Raw genomic sequence first — 25920 nt, 5'->3', positions numbered from 1 at the left:
CGGGGCAAATGTTTCATCAAAATCTACTCCCTCTATCTGAGTATATCCCTGTGCAACAAGACGGGCCTCATCAGTTTTATTTTTGAAGATCCACTTCGTTCCTATGATATTCTGTTCTACAGGACGGGGAACCAAGGTCCAGACATCATTTCTGGTAAACTGATGTAGCTCTTCATGCATTGCAGATACCCATCCTTCATCTTGTAGGGCTTCATCTACTTTCTTGGGCTCTGTCTGAGTAAGATAGCAGCTGTAGGAGACTTGATTTGCTACTTCATTTGTAGGCTGAATGACTCTGCTTCTCAGTCTGTGCCCTTCATCTAAATTCCCAAGAAGCTGCTGAGGAGGATGATTGTGCCTCACTCGTGATTGCCTAGGAGGATCAACTGGAATATCCTCATCTTCGAAAGTAATGGGAGTGAAACCCGAAGTGGTAGGAGAAGATTCATCTAGAGATTCTTTTGAAGAGGGCTCAATAATACCAGTTGGAGCTGCTGAAGAATCAACTGAATCAATCTGTTTTTCTTCCCTGCTGATAGATCTCTGAACTTCTTCATCATCAACAATTACATTTATTGATTCCATCACAGTCTCTGTTCTTTTGTTGAAGACACGGTAAGCTCGACTGTTTGTGGAATATCCCAAGAAGATGCCTTCGTCACTCTTGGTATCAAATTTCCCCAGATTTTCCTTGTCACGAAGTATATAACATTTACTCCCAAAAGTTTTAAAATACTTCACCGTGGGTTTCTTACCTCGCCAAATTTCATAGGGAGTTTTGTTTGTTTCAGGCCTAAGGTAGACTCTGTTGATGATATGGCAGGCAGTGTTTACAGCTTCTCCCCAGAAGTGTTGAGCAAGATTCTTTGAGTGGATCATTACACAAGCCATCTCCTAAATTACCCTGTTCTTCCTTTCAACAACTCCATTCTGCTTAGGAGTAATAGGTGAGGAAAATTCCTGCTTGATTCCATAAGTGAGACAAAATTCTTCAAACTTGGGAATTTTCGAATTCTCTTCCATGAGCACTGCGGATTCTCATAATCTGGCAATTTCGCTCAACCTGAATTTTCTTGAACAAATGCTGAGCTACATCAAAAGCATCAGATTTTTCTCGAATAGGAATGGCCCAAGTAAATCGAGAGAAATCATCTACAATAACCAGAATATATCTTTTCCCACCTAGACTAGCAGTTCTAGTGGGACCCATGAGATCCATGTGCAGTAATTCTAGATTTTTGGAAGTACGAATACCTGAGGTCTTCTTATGAGCAGCTCGAGTCTGTTTCCCTAGCTGACAAGCCCAACAGACTCCTTTTTCAGTCTTCTCCATTTTGGGCAGGCCTTTAACAACATCTTTGCCTGCAATTTTGAACATATCGGAGAAATTGAGATGCCCTAACCTCTGGTGCCATAGCTCACTGTCATCTATGGTTGCTTTGTTGCAGAAGATCTGAGGATCTGTAGTCAAACCAGCAAGGCCGTAGCAATTGTCAGCAGTTCTTTCTCCTCCCATGAGCCATCTGCCACTGCTGTCAAATATATTACATTCCTTCTTGGAGAATTGCACCACCAAGTCATTATCATAGAACTGGCTGATGCTGAGGAGATTCACCTTGAGTCCTTCAACATACAAGGCTTCTTGAGATGTTCCGAGGCCTGGGATGTCGATGATCCCTTTACCGATGACTCTGGATTGGCTCCCATCTCCATAGGTGATTCGCCCGCCTTTTCCCATCTGAACTTCTTTGAGCAGAGTCTTATCACCTGTCATGTGCTTAGAACAACCACTATCCAAATACCACAAACAAGTATCAAGAATTTTTAGTGCAGTATGAAAGACTAAACACAGATTATCTTCCAACCCAGACTTGTTTGGAAGATTTTTTATTGTTAACCAGGACAGATTTTAGCTCATTAGGGGTGAGGGATGCTAACTTCTCGCTAATGAGTTTCATTTGATCACTCAACATTCTAACTTGTTCTTCCAAACCTGGTTCATCTTTTCTAGGGATCAGGGTTTTCTTCCAAGGTTTCTGAGACCTAATTTGAAAACAATTTGAACGAGTATGACCAATAATACCACAGTGATTACAACAAGTAGGTATAGATTGACTTACCCTTTTTTCCTTTAGGACCAGATTGAGTATGAGGCATGATAGGCTTAGTAAACATGGTTCTATGCACATTCATATCATGAGAAATAGAAACAACATTATCCATACTCAATTCAGTCATGATAGAAGTCAAAAAATAAAAACACTCAAGAAATTAATCTTCTCAGAGTGTACCAAGCTCTGATACCAATTGAAAAATTGAAATGACTTCTAAAAGTAAAGTGTGGGCATATGTGTCAACAAAAATTAAGGCACAACGGAAAGTAAATGACACAAAGATTTTTGTTGACGAAGTGGAAACTCAGTTAAGAGAAAAACCACTCCGGGGCAGCCAAACCCAGGAATTCCACTATTCAGATGACAAAGCTAGATACAAGATAGTAACACTCACATGTACCGATGCAGTGGTCGTACCTTGATCTCTGACGTGTAACCCAACACGAATGCTTCCCAACCAGGTTCACCTACCTGAAGGGGTCTTCAATGGAACTCCTTACCTTAGAGCCGACCTCTAAGATAGACTTCGATCTATAGCGCAGCACACTTAAAAAACGGCTCTAGAGGAAATAACACGTCTCTAAGCTCTAATGGAATTCACACCGAATTCTTGCAACTCTAAGTGCCCAAGGACCCCTATTTATAGTCTGGGGGTCAGAATGAGCTTCAGGCAAAATAAGCCTGTGAGCCGTTTGGACAGTAGGGGTGGGCAAATTATCTGCCTACCGCTTACCGACCGCTTACCGAACCGAACCGACATCGACCGCAAACCGACTTTAACCGACTAATTTCGGTTCGGTAGTCGGTATAAAATTTCATTCCGAAAGCCGGATCGGCAGCCGAACCGAACCGCCTTTTAAGCGGCAACCGAACTGAACCGAATCGCCTTTTAAGCGGTAACCGAACCGAATTCTATTCCGACCGATTAACCGAACCGACATAAAACGAAACGACGTCGTTTTAGAAAGAACGAAACGTATGATCATTTTTTTTTCCTTTAAAAAAATCAAAACGACGTCGTTTCATTACCCATTTTAATCGAATGTTAACCGATTTAACCGACTTAACCGACCGCCTTACCGACTTAACCGACCGCCTATTAACCGCTTTACTGACTAAACCGACCGCCTACTAACCGCTTAACCGACCGCCTATTAACCGCTTAACCGACTTAACCGAAATAAATTCACCGACTACATTCAGACAAAAGTCGGTTAACCGACCGAATTAACCGACCGAATTAACCGACTTAACCGCCTACTGAACCGACGCCCACCCCTACTGGACAGTGGACCATGACCGTCCGGACGGACAACTGTGCGACAGGAATTTCCAAAATTTTCGCGAAGAAATCTTTCCTGTATAAGAACATCGTCCAGACGGGATGGCTCGATCGTCCGGACGGACGCACGTCCGCTGCAAGTAATGTCCATAACAGGCTTCGCGCGTCCGGACCAAGGGGCAGGAGCGTCCGAACGGCTAAACTTTAGCACGCAATTTCCATATCTGATGCGTGTGCGTCAGGACCATAAGGGGGAGACGTCCAGACGGTTGAAGTCGAATCGTCAGTTACCATATACGATGCGCCAGCGCCCGGACCACAGCTGTCAGATGTCCGGACGGTTCATTTTGAACTGCGATTCTTGCCTTACGGAGATATCTGTCCGGACGGTATACCACATCGTTTGGACGGTTGATTGATTTTCCCTTTATTGGAACTTGGAAAGAATCAGTGAACCGTTCGAGAACTGATAGGCGTCCGGACGTGCTGCTGAAACGTCCGGACGGAGCAAGCTGGCACAGAAGCTTCTTGATACAGTGAAGTGTCCGGACGGAAGAAGCACGTCGTCCGGACGGATGATGCTGGAGTGTCTGGCGTCCGGACGGGATGACACATCGTCTGGACGGATGGAGCAGTAGACAGATGGGCGTCCGGACGGGATGACACATCTTCCGGACGGCTGACAGTGAACTTTGAAATTCATTTGACTTCACTCTGAACAATGGAATTCCTGTTTGCAGCATCCTTACATATAAGTGATTTTGTCCAAACACAGAATGAGGCCAAAATACTAATAGCCTCCTATCATGTTCAGACCAGTCCCGAGATGTGCCCTGAGATGATCCCCATTGTGAGCGAGCCTGGTATGAGAAACACGTCCCACGTACAGGAGTAACGTTCAGCCCAACTTGCCGAACCCTCCCTGCATACTCAAGCCTCCCCAACGCTTATTGTACGCGTCGTTCGGTGCCTAACGCACTGTGTCTTCTGACACACTTTGGGTAGCGGCAGGATCACTGGATAAATTTTGTGTCATCCTCTCCTGTATGTCGTCAACATAAAATACAAAAAAAAATCAATATACACTTTATCACACGCATAGCTTAGAAATATTAGTAAAATAGTCAGTAGCATACACATAGGACCCGTGTATGTTTGTTGAGGTAAGTGCCATCCTTCCTAGTGTGCGTCTTCACAAACGACTCCGCGCGAGTGGGGGGCGTGCCAGATGAAGATGCATGTCACCATCCAATTGAAATAAATAACAAACACTTATATTAATTTAATGTAAAAATAAACAATTAGACACAAACATTATAACATCTACGTATATTTGTTCATACCTCATTGTGATTAAATCTGGTATAACTTTTGGATCCCAAACAATGGGGGAGGTCGTTCTGCTACCACATCCGTTCATAGGTCGCCTACGCATTGAACATTTCATAAAAATATAAGCATTGACACATTTAAAGTATTAATAAAAATAAATGAATAGTTATTACAGATACACAACATTAATAGTAATACATTCAAAGACCTACATACCCTTTTTTGCTCAGTACACCAATCCCTCAGCAGGTCCTCCACTTTTGTCCTGTCATACTTCTCAAAAACTGACTCCGGCACTCTTGAACGTATACTCTCGGTCGTGTCACCGTCTCGAATATCTAGCGATTTTTTAAATTTCAACTTCCACGAACAGTGCTTACGTCCAATATCAGCCAACGCTTCGTGTTGTGCCTTACGCTCATCTACAGATAAGGGGAGATAAAACTCCTCCTACACGTGCAATTTAAACATTAATTTTATAAGTTCAACAAAAACGTAACTCTAAGTTTTAATTTAAATAAATAAATAAATTAGTTTCATAAACATACCATCAGCGCAACCCACATAGCCTTCTTAATATGCTTATCTACTTTTGCCCATTCATCCCGCACTGCAACACAATCTTCTTCCCTCTCGGGAGCACCCAATTCCTCTCCGGGTTCCTAATCACCTCATAATAGATGCTCCCGTCTGGATTGTACCCAAATCAAAGAATATAAAACATATAATTTAATATAATAAAAAACTAAATTATATTAATAAATGATATAATTTAATTTATGTTATTTTCAAATTTAATATTAAGGGTTTCAATGATGTATAAATATATACTTACCCATCAACCGAATCTGATCAGTCTATATGCGCTGGGTTGCCTGCATGCTCCTTGCCAAACCCTTCCCCTAGGGGAGGCTGCTGATTGTCATCTGAAAGCATATCTTGGGGGCTATCGGGGGCCAACTGATCGGGACCCAACATTGCAAAGTCCCCCTCTTGGGGCATCTGGCTCTCCCCCAGATCCGGCCCCTAACTATCATCTAAAAGTGGCACCTGTGTCTCCCCTGAAATAGGAGCCTGGCTCCCCCCAAGCGCCGGGCCCTAGCTCTCTCCCGGTGCTTGAATCTGTCTCAGTCCCGTAGCTGGCATCTGCCTCTCGCCTGGATGTGGCAGCGGAAACCTATCATCCTGTGTCTCACTATCAGATCGACATGGTGTAGGTCCAGTATAGGGGTACGGAAAGTACGACATATTAGCCCAATGTGGACTCATCCCATCATGACCCTCTCGCACCCACCATCGAGTCACATGACCCGGTAAGGTGATCCCCATCTACGAGAACGTCGGCGGCACTGAATATGGAGAACAAGAATATCCAGCTGAGCTGGTCTGCCCGTGATCTGACGTGGTCATCCCCACCATACCCGACAACAATGGTCTATAAACAGCAGCTGGGTAGTATGGCCACGGCGCAGTATACGATGACGCCTGAGCTGTGGACGTGGTCGTAGGGGGCACGGGTAGTCGTGGTGCTCGATGTGAACAAGGTGGGGGCTGTCTGGTCCATCGATACCTGCAAACAAATGTAGACAAATTATTAGACGTTAAAATTATATATTAGTAAGGAACATGCAAATTATACAATGAGATTTATGCAAATTATACAATGATCGCATTTACTGATTACTATATGTTACAAATTATAAACATATATTTAGTTTAAGCGAATTGTACCAACAACGAATATAGCACTCATCCAACGGGAGCTTCAATCAGATCAATGTCAGGCCTATCGTGCTCGAATTCATCATTCATATCATGTAAGTTAGCAGTGGCTAATACGAGCGGTACGTACTCGTGATAGGTTGCACCTGCATCATTACTCCCTTCCCCCTGACCAGTGTCGTACACGTTTCGCAGTTTAGTCCTCACAGCACAAACCCAATTTGGGTTCCTTCCATCTTCGACGTAAAATACTTGGTCTACTTGAGATGTCAGCACGTAAGGCTCATCAGTAATCAGTTCTCTACTATGGACAAGGTGATTGAAGTTGACAAACACTATGCCATAATCGTCTATTCTAAATCCCCTGTCTATCGTGGGGTTCGCCCAATTGCACTTGAATAAGACGTACGTAGGTCTGTCATAGTACTCGACCTCAATTATATCAGTTAACTGCCCATAGTACATTTCGCCTTCAACGGTTGGCACACATATGCCGCTGTTCTGAGTCCTCCTTCTCACATCGTGGGCAAGCGTGCGGAACAGTTTAACATTTACCACGTACCTGTTATACTTGACTGCTATCTCCTTCAGCCCTCTACAATGCATAACCATTTTGTGGCCCAATTCCTCTCTACGTTGATCATCCAGACCATCGACCTATGTTATAATTTCAAATATTAAAGCCCACATTGGTTATTTTAAGAGCATGTAAATCCTATCTTAAATTACATTGAACACGCAGAAATACTATATACGAAAATACCACTATTTCCTTATATATGCATGGTACCATTCGCAGAACTGCTCATGGTGTTGGGCTTCAATAAGAGCGTCCGTGATGCGACCCCTAGTGCATGATCGCCTAAGCGCGTCTTTGTGCATCCTACATTCGGTGGATATGATTATGTACACCGAATTTTAATAATTTTTTTTGAATCCTGTTAAATACGTAAACACTACTTACATTTGCAAATGGATGAACTCTTCAGAGTTGAACACAATATAATGGTGAATCTGGTGCATTGTCAACCGGTTCAGGCTAACTCGCGTTCTCGCCCCCTTGGAACCATTAGGATTTCTCTGAGCTCTGTTGTGGAAGGTTGGTGCGTTATCTAGATACCTCGAACATAACGTCACTAGTTCGGTCGCTATGTAACCCTCCACAATGCACCCCTCAGGGGCCGCTTTATTGTGCACATTAAACTTGAAACCCCCAAGGCTCCTGGTGTATACACATGCACATCAAGAAATTTTCATTTTGTCCAACCAAATACATCAAAACAATATATATATATATATATATATATTCCGCCCAATTTTACCTCTCTGCTGGTTACATCCACCTATGCTGCACGGGTTCGCCGAGTCTACACTCGCGCACAAGATGTACGACTAAGTGGACCATGCTGGTAAAATACCCAGGAGAAAATACCTGTTCCAGCTTGCAAAAAGTGATACAGACGTCACCTTGCAGTCGGTCCATCTCATCTTGTGTTAGCTTGATTGAGCATATGCTTCTGAAAAATGCAGACATCTCCACAAGAGGTCTAACCACTTTATCTGGCAGTGACTGTCGCAATGCAATTGGGAGAAGTTGCTACATCAATACGTGGCTATCATGGCTCTTCAAACCTGAAATTGTAATAGTGTTAGAATATACATTAAATGATTAAATTTATTATTTCTTATCAATTTTTTAAGTTTTTAAGATAAATGGTGATTTAACATCAAATTTAAACAATGACATAAATTTCCTACAAACCGGTTTGTATGAAATTTTATACAATTCACATATAAAATTGGCGTGTGTCCCTTTACATGTGAGAATTAGACACATGTTTTTTTAATAGCATGCGCTTGTCACATGCTTTTTTAATAGCATTAATAAAAATACATGTGTTTCTCACGTGTTTAAACGACACATGTTATTTTTATATGTGGGTAGTATGAAATTTCCTACAAACCAGTTTGTAAAAAAAAATTATTCTCTAAACAAAGATCCCGAATTTAATCATTATTTTCACCCTTTACCTCCATGTGATTTAACAATATGGCTATCGTATCTTTAGGAATTTAACCACCTCATATCCATTGACTTTTTAATCAATGATTAGCCTTAACAAAACATTAATACAATTTTAGTTAATTGTTTTGTTTGGTTAAGTTTTGAATTAATTTGACCAAATCATATCCAGGTTTAAACATTATTCCTATATAAAAACATTAGGGAATATCAACTTTAATCTTTTTTTTTTTTTTTTCAGTCAACAGTCAAGAAAATACTAGATTCATATATTTTATACACTAAACGGCCGAGTGAGAAACGCGGTTCAGCTTCTCTTCCTAGCGGCTTCCACATTTCTGAACACAGAATATATTTTATTCACATATATATATATATATATATATACTCCAACTTGTGGATCCAAAACCTCTCTATTCCTCAACTATTGACCACCGAAAGTGCAAATTAAGATCAAGAACAAGAAGAAGAAGGGGAAGGATTATCAGACAGAGAAAATGGAGGGTGAGATGAAGAATTTCGCCAAGGTATGGGTTTCAGTCTTCATATCTCTAAGCTACTGTTATGCCAGAGGTAAGATTGTCCCCAGAGGCATTCCAAGACTGCTTTGTATGCTCCCAATCGTGTGCCTCTTCCTTGTCCTTCCTCTCAACCTCTCCTCCGCGCATCTCGGGGGCACCTCTGCTTTCTTCGTTGCTTGGCTCACCAACTTCAAACTCTTGCTCTTTGCTTTTAGCAAAGGGCCTCTTTCCTCAGTCGACCCATCACTCCCTCTTGGGAGCTTCGTTGCCCTTGCTTGTTTTCCCATTAAGATCCGACAAAACCCACCTCCAAAGTCATCGGAAAACCCCCAAAACAAACCAATACCTTCAGATCCAAATGGCAAAACTGAGGAACACCCAGCTCCCAAAAAGCCCAAGAGTGGACACAAGTCGCGTCTAAACTATGCTGTAAAGGGTCTACTGGTAGCATTGTTGATCCGAGTCTATGACTATCGCCAGCACATTCATATTAATTCACGATTTGAATTCACTCTCTTACTGTTTAATTTTAAAAATTAAATGCTTGAATTTTCGATTATTCACAATAAATTCTTTTGTGAGTTTACCGTTTAAGTTTACTGGAAACCGTTAGTGTCACTTGGCAAATCAACTTGAAATGAATAGATGCCCAAAAACTTATATACACCGATACAAATAGTTAAAATTATATTTAACCATGTGAAGCACTTACTATCGTAACCCCCACAAACTGCATGTTTATATCCAGAGGCTGTGGATTCAAATGATCATGTAAGATAAGTTGGTCAAGGTAGAAAATCTTCTGCTCCCATTTTCCTCATATAAAAAAGTAATCATCGCATACAAATAGTAAACACCAACATAAAACTGTCAAAAATTATTAACACTACAATATTTTGCCTTTATAATTCTTCTAAAACAATGTATGGATAGTTTTCAGTCAAAACTTTGGGAGACCGAAAGATGATGGCCTTACTTTTCCTTCAGTTAGGCAGCTTCCTCCATATTGACAAATCAACCACTTCAAAAGATTAACACTTTCAATCCTCTCTCTTATCATGTTTCACCATCTGTGTGTTGAAAATACATGACGCTTATCTAAACTCAATACACATTCGACAATGGGATTTGAAGTCCAATATTACTGCTGCTGCTCATAAATCTGCATATAGGTCTCAGAGAGTGCAACCATTTGAGGAAGTGTTTCTGAAACATGCAGATCCTGCATCTCATACCTGAAAATATTGAATGTCATAAGTGTCAGTTGCAATACTTGTTACATTTTAATTCAAGGTTGCACAAATCAATTAAATATGGAGTTACCATAATTCTTCTGACTTCCGCTGTACAAATACCCGGTAGAACCCTTCGTCAGGTTTACCATCATGAACAATATTAGCAATCAAATCATACTTCGACCGTAATTTCTCATTCTCCTTGGCCATCGGCAAGGGTATGTAATCCTTCAACTCCAGGTTCTTCACAGGAAAGTTGACTGAGACAAAGACAACATCAGTTAGCACAAGGCATATGAACTGGCCAAGTTCCACATTATATGATAACCATAGATTCATTTTACAACTCACAGATACAGTGATGAAATCTTACCTAATGTAGGGTTCTTCTCCACAAAAAAGTTGTTCTTTGTAAATCGAAGCATGTGAAGAATAAGATACTGTGGCAATCTGGTAACACGATATCTCATCCTTGCTATACGAGGACGGACAACTTCAGTGACAGTTTCACCATCAAACTTCTTCAGGATGTTGAAGAGTGGAACCTATAACAAAATCATACAAAGAATTTGGTCCATGAGAAACACTATTAAAAAAAATGCATATAAACCCAAATTTTCTCTAGTACATATATCTATCGACGACTTCTGGTACTCCATTTTTCCAAAAATAAACTGAAAAAAGGCCACTTTGATTCAGATAATTGTGTTCTTTAAACAAATGATGGAGATGATTGCTGTTGCAGTTAATACTTCTTTTCTCTTTTTCTTTTTTTGTGTGGTAAGTTACACACATACAACTAGCTGGTTTTGAACCTTTTACCACCCACACACACACACACACACCTAGTTGGTCTTGAACCAATGATTGGACCATCCACCCTATTCTTATAGGGGAGGGAAGTGTCATTTGTGCCAGAGCTCATTGCAATGTTACAATTAGTACTGATGTCATGCAAATAAAAATTTAGAGGTAATATCGATAGCAGCCCAAATTCTAGAACAAGAGGCCACTTCAAATATATCACCCAAAGGTCCTCTTATTTTTTTTTTTTTTTAAAAAAATTACCATCCAATTCTCAGAATAAAATATAAGAAAATGAAAAATTCTTCAATTTTGTGTGATCACTCTTGAAAATTGAAGGCATTGTTTACTGTGATTGCTCTTGAAAATGAAAAATTCTTCAATTTTGTGTGATCACTCTTGAAAATTGAAGGCATTGTTTACTCCCTCTCTCTCTCTCTCTGAGTCTTAAAAGAATTCTCCAATCATTGGCTCTCTCTAACTTTTACATTCATATAAAGTGGCTCCAAATGCTGCCTATGAAATCAAGAGATGGAACAACCATATTTAACCCTTTATCTCAATTCCAAGTTATTTTGAATATCTCTCTCTCTCTCTCTCTCTCTGGGTCTTAAAAGAATTCTCCAATCATTGGCTCTCTCTAACTTTTCCATACAAATAAAGTGGCTCAAATGCTGCCTATGTAAATCAAGAGATGGAACAGCCATATTTAACCCTTTATCTCAATTCCAAGTTATCTCCCTCCCTCCCTCCCTCCCTCCCTCTCTCTCTCTCTCTCTCCCTCACACACACACACATCAATTCGCCAATTCCATGTTATTTTAAAATACTCTCTCATATCTATCAATAATAAAACATAAAGCCTTAGTTGATTAGAACCAACCCTTTAAGCAAGATCTACTAAAGACAACAGAAATACAAATCCCATTTACATTGCAACCAAACTAACAAAGAAGTCAAAGTATACCTGGGGTATTATATTTTTCTCCATCACATCTTTGAAAAGAGGAGGTGGGGGCAAATCCAGTCCAAGCATTAGGAACGGCATTCTGGAAGTTTCCGCATCATGTTCAATTCCACCATCTGTGCGCTTCGAAAGAGCAATCTGGTCATCACTGTTTTCTTTCTTCTCAGTAACAGCTTTGTTATGGATCTCTTTCACAACCTCCAATTCCCCCTATCAAGTGTGTAGTAGATTCTATATAAGCACAGGTGAATATCCAACTACTAAGAACAAAGTGGACAGCAAAGAAGAAGGATGATATGTACACCTGAAAGCAATCATAGATAATACTTTTATTTTTCTTTGTTTTAAGATCAGAATGCAGTGTGTTTAGAAGCCATGACATGAATTCAACTGGGTCAGACTGCATGCCTATCCGAAACCGTTTTTTACTGGCTTTCATAACTGCCTGCAGAAACTCATGCGGGCTCACCTGCAAAGATAGAAAAAAAAAATGATAAATATGAATTTCATGTTCAAGACTATTAATTCAATATGCAAATCACTGGGATCAAACCTGTCCTTTAAAGTTCCGCGCATGCCAAATCTTCCGTGTGAGTTCTCCAAATCGATGAACAAGTGAAGATTTGCTTTGTTTATAATTTTCACGGATAAGAAAAAAATTTCTTAAAGGAGTAACTCTCATTAAAGATTGTATTGTGACGTTCACAAAATCTGTCTCCTTGATGTTGTTAAGGCCCACCTGAAATTTGCCAAAATCATGATTAACACTTCAAAATGGCCCAAAAACATCTCTAACAATAAAACAAAATGCAATTTTGTACGAGAAAGGCCGAAGATAGGTACCATTCCTGGGAGGTAATCAGAACCATCAAGTGCCCTAGACCATTGCTTGTTCTTGTCAAGTTGTTCAACTTGTTCCTTAGTAAACCTGCATATATGTTAGCAGCAGAAAAACAAATAAAAATTAAGAGCTTAAGATTGCCAGATTCTATAAACTCAAATCTTAAATAAAACATGGACAATAGCATGTGTATCAAAACATAGCATATCACTATCACAAATATCACTAAGAAAATGAAGCTGACCAATGTAATTTCTTTTTTCTAAGAGAAATTGTTATCCACATGGATCAAAGCACACATATCCAATGAGAGTCACAACATAAGCATGACCACATGCTAACACATATCCAATGAGAGTCACAACATGAGCATGACCACATGCTAACACATATCCATGCATAAAATGCATGTAGGCCTCTGCACAAACATAAACATGCATGCACAAGTGATTGCTTAGACAGCCACTTGCACCCACAAACACACACAGATGTGCAGAGAAAGGTCGGGGGACAACATGCAATAGAGATGAAATAAAATAAAAGTACGTAACCAAAACATAAGCACACCTTTGATTCAGAACATGCCGAATGTCATCTAATGAGGGGTCGTCAATTTCATATCCATCAGGAAGGCAATAGACCTGCTCAGTCCTAAGATTGATGTAAACATGATGCCCTGCTTCGAGGCTGTGAGTATATGCATGAGACTTTTTCCCTCTTCCTTGGTAGTACTTCCCACAGACCAAACAGGCATACACATTCAAATTCGAGAGAGATACAGAGCAGAACTTCTCAAAATCAAAATCCAAAACCTGAAAAACATAGAAGAGCAATGGAACACACACACTGAAAATGCATTTTTACAGATATATGCCCCTAGTTAATATTGACATCTGTACAACTTTGACAGAGTGAGAAAAAAAAAAAACCGCTCAAAGTCAAAACTTAAAACCTCTAAAGCATAAACACACAACTCAAAATAAGACACTTCTATGTATCGAGTAAAGCAATTACATAGACACATGCAGAACTTACACAGAAATATACCAATAATGTTGTTAAAATATTTTTAGCATCCAAAGACGAGTTGTATACCTGCCGATTAACGGTATCAAGATAAGGACAGTCCCTCCGGCGCTCCACCTCACGGCTTCGCTTTCCTTGACTGTATGCTTGCTCATGGTGATCATCATCGTCGTCGTCATCATCTTGTTGACCACCTTCCTTTCTATCGTCATTTTGCTCGGAACGCCTATGCCTCTCATCTTCCTCCTCTTCATCATCGTCATCATAATTCGCTAGTCCGGCAAGAGGATTTGCTATTGGGAGAGGAGGCGGCGAGGGAGATGACTCCTCCACCACTTTCCGCCTCTTCGATTCTGAAGCAAACCCTTCCTCCTCCACCAAGTCATCATTCTCTCTCTTGGATTTCATTTCTGTTACAGTTTCACTTCGCTTATACAAACAGAATTTCACCAATCTGTCTATCTACCAATATAAATTGCATTTCAGTGTCGTAATCTAAACCATTTAATAAAAAATTACCATTTAGAAAATCTAATAATTCAGATGAATTCAAAATATTCATCCAAGATATTGAATTATTTCAAATGCATTAAATCTACTATTCCAAAAACACAAAATATAAAAATATATATACATATAAACAGTTACTAAAGATGAAGAACTAGTTGTTTCCAATTTACTCGAGAGCAAAGCTAATTACTCTATTTGGTTTCTAAGGAAAAAAAAAAAAAAAAAAAACTCGAATTTTCTATGCATTTCTCTCCCTAAAATCTCTAGTGTTTTGCGCTAAACAGGGCAAAGAGAGCAACCAAACAAAAAAATATATTTTAAGAAATTGAAGATGATTTATTGACGAACCTGGGAGTGATACTGAGAAGCTGAATGTGAAGTTTCGGTCACCAGTAACTCAGAACGAGTGGCGAGTCGTGAATCGGAAATGTTCTGGGTAGCTCGAGAATGCGGTTCTCAATTGTGTAAAACGTAGCCAATAGGCAGCGCCGAGTTACCCAATGAGCAATCGCCAGCTCGAAAAGAGATCCATACCCAGTAGCGTTCAGTCCTGGGCCTGCACTCGGGTGGTTATCTTCACGGGCTTGGCGAGAAAGACAAGCACGGCCCGTTAGTTTGCAAAGGGGGTTTGGTGGGTGTTCATACTAAGTTACTATCATGTCACCCCAACCTGCAACAAGAAGATGGACCCTTTTATTTATTTTGTTTACAGCCTTTAAAAATGACATGTTCTTAGTACGTAAGAAGCACTTATTTTTTTTTTAATAGCATATACTTCTAACATGTTTTTTTTAATAATTTAAAAGATGTCAGTTTTAAAAATTGATTTGTAAGAGTTTATGTTGTTGTTGTCCTTATAAGTAAAGGTATAAAGCTTTTCGGTAAGCAAAGTTAACACAAAGGCAAGCCCGTTTCATGTGAATTATATGTTCCAAGCTCAAGGTTGAGTAGATAATCGGAGATACTATGTTCGATGTACCCAATCTGTGTGGGGCTAATCAATAGAGCCCAAGGTTAAGCAGGGTCTTACTGTGACGACCCTTTTTTTCTTTTCTTTTTTTTATACAAACATAAACGAGTCCTCACAGTGGCACGACGATGTGTCGTAAAGCCAACATATGGCATATATCCCATAATATATATACCTGGTAAATCAGAGTATAACATATAACTAACTATGCAGCGAAAACATAAACCTGAATAGCGGAAGCAAAGCTTATACATCTATTACAAGTTATTTACAATACAAAGCCATAATATCTATATGTTTAAGTCCTATCAACATTGTAATTAAACAACAAGAATGGCTTATACAATAACAAGTGACACAAGCGTCACAAGCCATAAACAAAACCTATAAAATAGTGGACAACTGTGGTCCGACAATTACAACCGTCGCAACGTGCGTCAGTCATAATATCTCAAGCATACTTCTACAACACCATCAACTACGACTGAAATACCTGCAGCCAAAGGAACATCTATATGGTTGTGGGGGTTTGCCACATCCGTATAGGTAGAATTATGAGCCCACCATCTTAGCATAAATAAATACACTAAGACCTCATAGGTATACTATTCACTGAGTTTTCGCAAAGAATCAACTTTTCTTTTCTAGTCATGCGTACACTATAACAGCCACCAATCTTATAAATTTTTGTTTGAAAATCCCCATAGCTGATTTAGCGGACACCGACTAATAGAAAACATTTAAAGCATACTACGCAGCTGAGCTTATACGTAGAAGTTTCATTGTTGGAAACCACTACATAAATTCTCACCCACTATAATACTTTTTGATGCAGTGAGACTTGGAAAACAATGACATTTAAATCATGCAACCATCCGATAGAAATATACATAAGTTCTTTTCTATTGAGACTCTTATGCATACTTATACGTCTAGCAAAACTACTCATAGTATAAAAACATCACTCATCAAAACCATGCTATAAATGATTATGCAATGCACATCATGGGAATTACCCTAAGAACATCATGGAAATTAATCCAAGCATCATAGGAATTACCCCAAGCATCATGGAAATTAATCCAAGCATCATAGGAATTACCCCGAGCATTGTTTCCCGTGGGTTATAAACCCCACTTCGATGCACGTTTAGCGTTCATATGCATATGCATCATGCCTTTAACACATGCTTTCTTTATAAAAACATAATCAATTCAACATGTCATTTCTTAAACAATTTGCATAACTTAACTCACTCTAAAATCATATTCATGTTCCATTGCAATCATAGTTTTCAAAACTCCCAACTATAACACATAGTAACTCCATTCATTTAAACTCCACATATCATATTCATACTTCAAAACATCATCATAATCTTAATATACTCAAAAGTACTCAAATCATCCAAAACAGTTCATAATCAACATACAGTTGATTCATATTTATAAAACAATAGTGTTTGCATTTCTATAACATATTTAAAAGTAGTTTTCTCAGTGAGTAGAATATTCATCTTGGCTGCATTGGACTCACGACTCAAACTCAACATTGAAGAACCCATTGGAGTCTCTAATTATGACACGACCCTGCAAATACTTATAACATTAGACTATGCTATTGAACTCTATACTCTATGACACATAAACTACCCGCGTGCTCACACATCACATTCTCTGCTTCTAAAGCTAGCTAGACACCTTAAACTATTATTAGGTTAATCATTGATTATAGGTTCACATTTTATCTTGTTTATTAACTACACAATGCATTTACTATTTTTACTAGTGTATTTATCTTTGTTATCTAACATTATTATTAATAACCCTTTTTATGGCTGCTTGTTTTATTTACCAAGTTAGCAATATATTTTGAACTCATATATATATGCATATATACATGTATGCATGCAACGCTTAAACCTAACCAATGATATACTAAAATACTTAGTGTACATGGATAGGTGGATTAGGTACTTAGTTGTCTTATTATCATTATTAGCTATCAAGTCTTATAGTTTGTTTATCCACTTAAGCCTACTTCAACAATATACTTCAGTACTTTTAATATACCTGAATAATTGCATTAGTTATTTAATTACTACCCATATAAGTAGTTTAGATTATAGAACCTTAATCTTGTTTAACATTATAGGGTCGGTTGTGAGGTTGTCGCTTCTAGGGGAGCCTTGCGCCATTTTTTAAATTCGTTTTTCTCTTTCTAGCTAGGTGCGTTCTCTTGTATACTGCCGGTGTATTAAGGGGCGCCTTACGCTTTTAATAAGACCAACTTATGACTTATAAAAAAAAAAACATTATAATTTAATAACTCTTATTAAACTAACTTACAATCGCATATTATAATATATATTCATTTATTAGCCTTAGGCAAGGAGACCCTTTGTCCCCCCTGTTGTTTGTGTTTGTTATGGAGGCGCTGAGTCGGATGATTACTGCGGTAGTGAGTGGGGGTGTGTTGGATCGTTTCAGAGTGGGCGATGCTTCTTTTTCCCACCTTTTGTTCGCTGATGACACATTGATTTTCTGTGATGCAAGCTCCTCAAAGATTCGGTCTTTGCGAGGTCTCTTGCTCTTATTTGAGGCTGTATCGGGTCTTAAGGTTAACTTGGCCAAATCCAGCATTATTCCAGTGGGGAATGTCGCTCATGTGGGAAGGTTAGCCGAGATTTTAGAGTGTGAAGTTGCTCATTTGCCTGTGATGTGTCTGGGTCTTCCATTGGGGGCTCCTTACAAGTCTACTCGTATCTGGGATGGAGTTATTGAGAAGGTTGAAAAACGGTTGGCTAGTTGGAAAAGGTTATACCTCTCTAAGGGAGGGAGAGTGACCCTTATCAAGAGTACGCTCTCTAACTTGCCTACGTACTACATGTCTCTGTTCCCTATACCGGTGAGTGTTGCTTCTCGCATTGAGAAGTTGCAACGCGATTTTCTTTGGGGTGGAATGGGTGAAGATTTTAAATACCATTTGGTGAGTTGGGAGAAGGTTTGTACTCCTATTTCGAATGGGGGGCTAGGCATTAGGAAGTTGGTTCAGTTCAATCGAGCATTGCTTGGTAAATGGTTATGGCGTTTTGGCATGGATAGAGATGCTTGGTGGAGAGTCGCGGTGGATTCCAAATATGGAAGTTTGTGGGGTGGGTGGTGCTCCCGAGAGGTTGCTGGGGCGTTTGGAGTAGGGTTGTGGAAGTTTATAAGGAAAGGTTGGGAGAATTTCTCCAAATTCCTTAGATTTGAGGTGGGGGATGGGAGCAGGATTAGATTTTGGCATGACTTGTGGTGTGGAGATTCGATTCTGAAAGAAGTGTTTCCTGATCTCTTTGGCATTGCTCGGGTGAAGGATGCGTCAGTGGCTGATAATTTGGAGAGTTTGGGTGGGTCCATTCAATGGAACGTGAGCTTTATTAGAGAGGCTCATAATTGGGAAGTTGATGTTTTTGCCTCTTTCTTCCAGGTGCTGGGCGCTACCAAAGTGAATTTTGAGAGGGCAGATTGTCTCAAATGGGTCCCGTCCAAGAAAGGTGTGTTCGGGGTGAAGTCTTATTTTGGTTCTATGATGGGTTCTAGAGGTACGTGGTTCCCATGGAAGTGTGTGTGGCGGTCTCAGGCTCCCCCGAGGGCAGCTTTCTTCACTTGGTCTGCAGCTCTAGGCAGAATTCTTACCTTGGACAATCTTAGGAAGAGGCACATAATTATTGTGGATAGATGCTGTCTTTGCAAGCGGGATGGAGAATCAGTGGACCATATTCTTCTGCATTGCGATCTAGCCTCAACTCTTTGGAACAACATTTTCTCCCGCTTTGGTATTTCGTGGGTCATGCCTAGGAATGTGCTTGACTTAGTTGCTTGTTGGTGGAAGTCTGGGAGATCTGGGAGCGCTACTTCTTGGAAGATGGTGCCTATTTGCCTTTTTTGGTGTATTTGGAGAGAGAGCAACCTTAGGTATTTTGAGAATCTAGAGAGCTCCCTAGAAGAGGTGCTAGAGTTGTTTCTCCATACCTTGTATGTCTAGTTGATGGCTTATTTGTACCCTTTATCTATCAGCTTTGCTGAATTTCTTGCTTCTTTTTCGCTTTCTAGTTAGGTGTTTCTTGTTGTATACTTCTAGTGTACGTAGGGGCGCCTTACGCTTTCAATAAAACTGTCATTACTTATCAAAAAAAAATTATTTAATTATTCGTTTTCCTTCATTGTTTGTTTCATTTTCTCATTTGGTACTAAGACTAAAGTCCTTTGATCTCATTCGGTTCATACAAGCATAATAAAGGCCTAACTTTAATTCCTAACCATATTTGTCATCTATACAAAGAGTCTAAATACATTAACTTCAAACCCTTCTCCAACAAGCCAACACTTACCCAATACTCAACAATTTAACATCACAAATCCACCATTCGGCCAACCACCTAAATAAGCGTCCATCAACTACCCTTCGCACATTAAGATTCAACCCATTTCTCAAATGGAAATACCCACATTTCTCCCACTAGAATATCATAATAATAATCACCAATAATCTATTAACAAACTTCATAAAACTTCATCCCTAAATACCCAATAAATTTGTTATTCTCAAGTGGGGACACACTTAGATTTTCTACAAGATTACATAACAATGTCCACTAGGCTTCATACCAATTCATAATCAACCCAACACAAATACAATCAATCTCTTCCATAGGCAACACAACTAACCATTTCTAACAAGCAACATAACCAAAATTATATTCTCTATCACTCATCAATTATTGCAAATCAAATACCCAAACTTCACACACATGCACCAATTCAAATAGTAGTCCATGGAAACCCCTAAAATCACCAAACATTAAACCCTAATTTCGGACCCAATAAGAATTCCTACAAAACAATATAATTTCAAACTATAAATTTAATGGGTATAATGGAATCTCAAAGAAAAGCTTCAATCCTTAACGTTTTAGCATCTATGGACTAAATGCCCTAATAAACAACCCAAAAATCAACAACAATCTCCCTAAAACCGAAACCCATTACCATATTAACCTAAAATCCAAATCTTAAACCATACACATGATTTTCGTGCTATATAATTGATGGGTAACCTGAAAACACAAGAAAAATGTTAGAAATTACCCCACAAAAGCCCATGGCCGGAACCCATGAGCCGTTGCTTCTCCTCCTCTTCTTCTTCTTCTTCTTCTCTCTTTTTCTTGGACTGCAACACGGTTGGATCCTCCTTACCAGCAGGTCTCTCTCTCTCTCTCTCTCTCACGGCGTCACTCACCCACTCTCTCGGCAATATGGCGTGACAGCAAGGGAAAGAAAGTGAAAAAGAAAAGGGAAGAAGGAAAAGGAAAAAGGGGAGAGAGGAGGCGTCAGGTGATGTGGGAGAAAGAGAAAAGAAAGAGGAAAGAAAAGAAAGAAAAGGGTGAGGGGGAGAGATCGTATGAGAAGGGGGGGGGGGGGGGGGGGGGGAACTCAACCTTTACCCCCTTCTCTCTTTATTTTTTTTTTCGTCTTTTTACTTTACTGTAGAGATAAAATATTCTACTGGGCTAATCACAGGCCGACACTTGGCACAAGGAGATCTCCTTTTTATTTTAAAGCCCACACTTCTACAAATTACTGCATACCTCAACTTATTTTGTCTTTATCATTCAATAATTAACATTTAAATCCACATTTAATTTAATTACATTTTACCTTTACAATTAATTATTTATTACTCTTATTCCATTATTTATTTTAAACTCATTTTATTTTCATAATATAAATATTGTCAATTAAAATCTAACTATCAGTCTCATCTAATTAATAAATATAATTTGTTAATTTATTAAGTCGCCTATTTATTTTATTGGTCTTTACACTTATACTCGACAAGACCAATCTGTATAAAGTTAATATGCGGAGCTTGAGTTGAGCAGAGTGGCGTTCTCTACCCTATTGGTTGGATGGTGGAGGACATTCAACACCCTCACATTGAACGTGGTAATAAGTTCGACACATGCCTATGAAAATGACTAGTTCAATAACATGATACTTTTCAATATTCTAATTATATATAAATTTTGATTGGTTTTTATGCATTATCTACCCACAACTCATTTGAAAAGATCAGTATGTAAATGTTTTAGGAAGTTTTAAAAAAATATGAAAGTCTTTCTTATTTTCTGATTTCCAAGAAAAAGAATTTTTACAATAACAAAAGAGACGGAATAGTATAGAAAATGTTTGGGGTACAATAATCTTTACTACAATCTCTTATAAACTCACGCGACACTCTATGTCATTCTATTTCATAAACGATTGTCACGTGGTAGTTTACATTTTAGTGGCTAATGCAGTTAGTACCATGTGAACTAGTACATCAGGTTGTAAATATGATAAACGCCAGACTATTATGTGACGATCCACGTTTTAGTGACCGATGTGATGAGTATCATATCCATTGTTACGTTACTTTGTAAAAAACTTTTAATAAAAATTATAGTAGCCCTCACAAATCACGACACTCTTAAAGCATTTCTAAAATAATTACTCTTTCCATTATATATAATTAACTGCTGTTTGTGCCTCTATTATGCTCATTAACAATGACTTCTGCACCCAAAAAGTATGTCTAGCCAGTGCTCTTTCGTACCATAAAACACTCTTTTCCATTACATTAGTGCCTGTTTTGTCATTTGTTATTGTCTTCTTCGAGCTAAAAGTTTGGCTAGTTTAACACCTCAGATCCGCACAAGACTTAAAAACGATTATCCTCCCAAGAAAACAAAGTCGCACACATCTATTTTTAAATGAATGTTGAATGTGAGATACTGAAGAAGGAAAAAAGGAAGAAAAAAGAGAGAAAGAAGCATGCAAAGAACAGAACATAGAAGAAAGTAAAAGTAACATGCTTTGGCGAGCTTTAGCAGTTGGAGTTCATATCGTGAATAAAGAACAAAGACAACTATGAAACAAGCCCTTTTCTACAGGAATGGTTAACAAGCTCAAAGTACAGATATAAAGCTTAACATAACAGAAATTAACGACTCCTCAATTACATGGATATGCTGAAATTCACAACAATGAGAGAGAGAGAGAGAGAGAGAGAGAGAGAGAATGCTCTCAAAAGCTCAACTTTATTAACAAGTACCTACTAAATGAATATAATTTTCTTTTCCATTTTTTTTCCCACAAAAATACTCTCTTCATTGTTTAGGTGCTGATCTCAGACAGGATTGAAAATAAATACGATACTGGAAATGAGACATGTCAACACTGAAGCAGATTTCTGCTTAGAAAACAATTAACAGGTGACAAAAACAGTAACACCGAAGGGAGACTTCCCAGTCTAAGCCGACTGCCAATCCTTACGGATATCAAATGTGTAATTGATCTCCAAGTAGCACTTGTTTTCGTCATCAACAAACTGAAAACAGAGAAAAAGAAAGGAGTATGAAGGAGATCAATAAGTCAAGTCCAAACTGAGAGTCTTTATCATCATAACGTTAAATTTCTAACTATTGAGTGGCTCGCAATTTTGAATTTCACATGTATGATTGATGCTGCAACATGGGTCTGATAACAAATTGAATGGATCTTTCCAGGCGCAAATTAATGTAAGCATATAAGACAGCCATTAACTTAGCCTAGCTTGGTATTCTTAAACAAGTAACAAAACTAATAATGACAGGCAAAGGATATAGTTTGATAATCAAACCAGGAAAATGCAAGCAAAGCTTTCATTCTTTTCCCATGCACCAGTTGGTGTAAACAAATGGATCTATGTTTGTTAATGTTTTGGGTGTGATTTATGATTTGGGTGAAAAAGTGTGTTGATATGATAAACGTGAAAACTGTTTTTATGTTTTGAGAAATGTTTTGTATTTTGAGATTTTTGTTAATTTATTTGTCTTGAGAACATAAAACAAAAATATAAACAAACATGGCCTAAAGTTTTATGTCGTTGTCTCATGATACAGAATTTCAAGCAAATTATTTGGAATAATTAAGGTAAACCAAAAGCTAAGGCAACATAGAATAGAACATTGGTTGAACCAACCTTACTTCTAGCTGAGTAGGATCCTCTGCCAAATATGCCAGATGGTGTAGTCTCTTCAGGCATCTCATGTGTGTAAGGCTCTGCCTGAGGACTGAAGGTTCCAAGCATCTCTTTTGCGCTGTCCACTGGTACAAGGATTCACAAGACAAAAAAATTGATTCCAAGGGTTATATGTCCTGATTCTTTAGAACTCCATGAGTTTGTGTGCATGAGACAAGGAGAGACAGAGAGAGAGAGAGAGAGAGAGAGAGAGAGAGAGAGAGAGAGCTTACCCTTTATACCAGTTTTCCACACAGTGTTGGTGTATTTGAAACCTGAAACAATGTTATTGCTGACCTGAAAAGTGAACTTCAGGCTGTAACGGCTTCCTTCTTTCAGAGTAAACCACAAGCCCTTTGGGTTACCATTCTGGGGAATGGGAAGAAAGATATCACCTCTTCCAGGGGACTTAATGGCGAGGCTCAGGATCTTAACTTCTGGCTCTAGAGTTTCTACATTAGACACAGAGAAAAAATAGGGGGAAAAAAAAAAAAAAAAAATTTCAGAAACACAAATAAATTAAGAGAAATACTACTTAGTAGACTGCTAATAACTGTCATTCAATCAGGATGACGTAGAATTTAAAATCAGAAATTGATTTTTCATTTTTACTAGTCCGTGTTGATCCAAAAACTGATTTTCACCACCACATCATTCCAGTTGTATCATAGTCTTATAAGAGTCTACTCATTATTCATAAACCAGTAATCGCTTTCAAAGTCGGTACCTCTTCTTAATTTTATGTGCATCCAATTACTATTGGAAAAATAAACGAATCTTATATTATTTTCCACGCTTCTTTGGGATGATCTTTGCTACCTTATAGAGCGTAGGAGTAAGTTGTTATAACTTCTGATTCTAAGAAGAACAGAGAAAATTTGGAAAGATTCCAAATTTGAATCCCCACCCCGCCCCCATTTTTCTCAGCAACCAAACAAAGTTTAAAGATAAACAATTAGGAAAAAGTAAAATGTTACCTCCAACAGAATTGAAGTCTACACTCCCAAGAAGCTGTTCCTTCCATCTCCTCAAGCTCTCATCATCCTACATCCTCATATATATCCATGAAGCGACAAAGATTACAAAAACAATTATCATAATCGAAAGGCCCAAAAAATAGAGTATTTGATTATTTAATTAATGACAAAAACAAACACATGCAGAAACAAACGTTATCCTTCTCAAATTGTTCCTTCAGTGTGTACTGAGGACCCAACTCTATCTTCCTTCCTGCATCATCTTCATCCTCCTCAGTTGCATAGATAGAACTCTCACTCATTCGCCGTACCGGCACCGGCATTTTCTTCATCTGTATCCGTTTTTTCCGTTGTCTATGTTTTTGAAGTTTCACTGTGTTCGTCGCCCTAGTTGGTTTTTTCATCGTAACCCATGCTTTTGGAACTTGAGACCACTCCGACGGCCAAAGACATCAACAGCCCATTAACAGAGACGAAATGAACCAAATGGCACAGAGAATGGAACTCACCAAATATAAAAGGGACGTAAAAAAACAAAACAAAAATGCTTACAAAGCTACAGAACTCAAAGAGAAGCCAAAATCCCACTGGGAAGAATCTCTTGTTGGCGTGGGCTGTAAATAAGCAAAGATGGAAAGTAAATATTCAAGGGGGGAAAATCTACTAGTATGGAAGGAGATGAGCGTGCACCGATTACAGCTTGATATTAGGCATAATGTGTGTATAGACCAAAAATAGGATGAATGTAATTCTATTTAATTGTATTGATTCAATGAAAAAATATGATACAAAGAAAATTTATCCCCTAATTGTTTACATCGTATCAGAGCAAGGAGTCCGATCCCTGCTCCTGAAAAAACCCTAGCCGTCCTTGCCTAATCTTGTTCATTCAGCCATGACCGACACTGTCACCGGTTCCAGTGATAACCCACCACCAACAACCTCCATTCTAACCAATCTCACCAACCAAATGACAGAAGCCCTATCTAAAGTTCAGACCCCAACCTATTCCACCGAAAGTGCTACGGCCCCGATTGGTATCAAGTTGGACAATTCCAACTACGGCCTTTGGTCCTAAGTTGTCGAGATGTATATCTTCGGCAAAGACAAACTGGGATTTATCAACGGTGACTATCCGCCACCGCCGACGACAGACCCATCCTTTCGAAAATGGCGAACCGATAACGCCATCATCAAAGGATGGTTGATCAACTCTATGGACCCGACACTCATCGGAAATTTCATCTGAATTCCCACTGCTAAAGCAGTTTGGGATGCTATTGCTAAAACCTTTTTTGATGGAAGTGATACCTCTCAGGTCTACGAACTCCGACGACGTGTTGCTCGCCTGAAACAAGCCAACGGCTCCCTTGAGAAGTTCTACACTGATCTGCAAGGTCTCTGGCGCGAGATTGACTTCCGGCGGCTGAATCCGATGGAGTGCCCTGCCGACATCCACCATCACAACTCCCTGCTCCAGGAGGACCGGGTCTACACCTTCCTCAACG

At 39.0% G+C, this 25920-nt stretch overlaps 3 protein-coding genes across 5 annotated transcripts; 1 reads left to right on the top strand and 2 right to left on the bottom strand.

Annotated features, from left to right (window-relative positions):
* The first annotated feature begins 8970 nt into the window (after positions 1-8970).
* On the top strand, positions 8971-9534 carry LOC133869122 (probable long-chain-alcohol O-fatty-acyltransferase 1). Its single transcript, XM_062306087.1, has one exon. It carries the CDS (start codon positions 8971-8973, stop codon positions 9532-9534), a length of 564 nt encoding a protein of 187 aa, XP_062162071.1.
* Positions 9535-9779: 245 nt separating this feature from the next.
* Positions 9780-20799, bottom strand: LOC133868080 (uncharacterized). 3 transcript variants are annotated; one of them, XM_062304892.1, is made up of 11 exons: positions 20480-20799; positions 14726-15047; positions 13937-14329; positions 13409-13653; positions 12844-12928; positions 12554-12739; positions 12305-12469; positions 12001-12210; positions 10603-10774; positions 10318-10489; positions 9780-10229 (listed from the first exon to the last, which is right to left on the bottom strand). In XM_062304892.1, exons 3-11 carry the CDS (start codon positions 14273-14275, stop codon positions 10136-10138), a joined length of 1668 nt encoding a protein of 555 aa, XP_062160876.1. In that variant the 5' UTR covers positions 14276-14329; positions 14726-15047; positions 20480-20799; the 3' UTR covers positions 9780-10135. The 3 variants fall into 3 exon arrangements, with proteins under 3 accessions (XP_062160876.1, XP_062160879.1, XP_062160878.1); XM_062304895.1 differs by having other exon boundaries at positions 13937-14325; XM_062304894.1 differs by having other exon boundaries at positions 13937-14277.
* A 1735-nt stretch (positions 20800-22534) lies between these two features.
* LOC133869121 (rho GDP-dissociation inhibitor 1-like) lies at positions 22535-24735 on the bottom strand. Its single transcript, XM_062306086.1, has 5 exons — positions 24607-24735; positions 24413-24479; positions 23669-23887; positions 23397-23521; positions 22535-22763 (listed from the first exon to the last, which is right to left on the bottom strand). The coding sequence occupies exons 1-5, from the start codon at positions 24733-24735 to the stop codon at positions 22686-22688; spliced, it is 618 nt and encodes a 205-aa protein (XP_062162070.1). The 3' UTR covers positions 22535-22685.
* Positions 24736-25920: the final 1185 nt, after the last annotated feature.

Source organism: Alnus glutinosa, chromosome 5, assembly GCF_958979055.1.
Source record: "Alnus glutinosa chromosome 5, dhAlnGlut1.1, whole genome shotgun sequence".
NCBI classification, from domain to species: domain Eukaryota; kingdom Viridiplantae; phylum Streptophyta; class Magnoliopsida; order Fagales; family Betulaceae; genus Alnus; species Alnus glutinosa.
The sequence above is the reverse complement of the archived record's forward strand: the minus strand, read 5'-3'. Positions and strand labels throughout refer to the sequence as shown.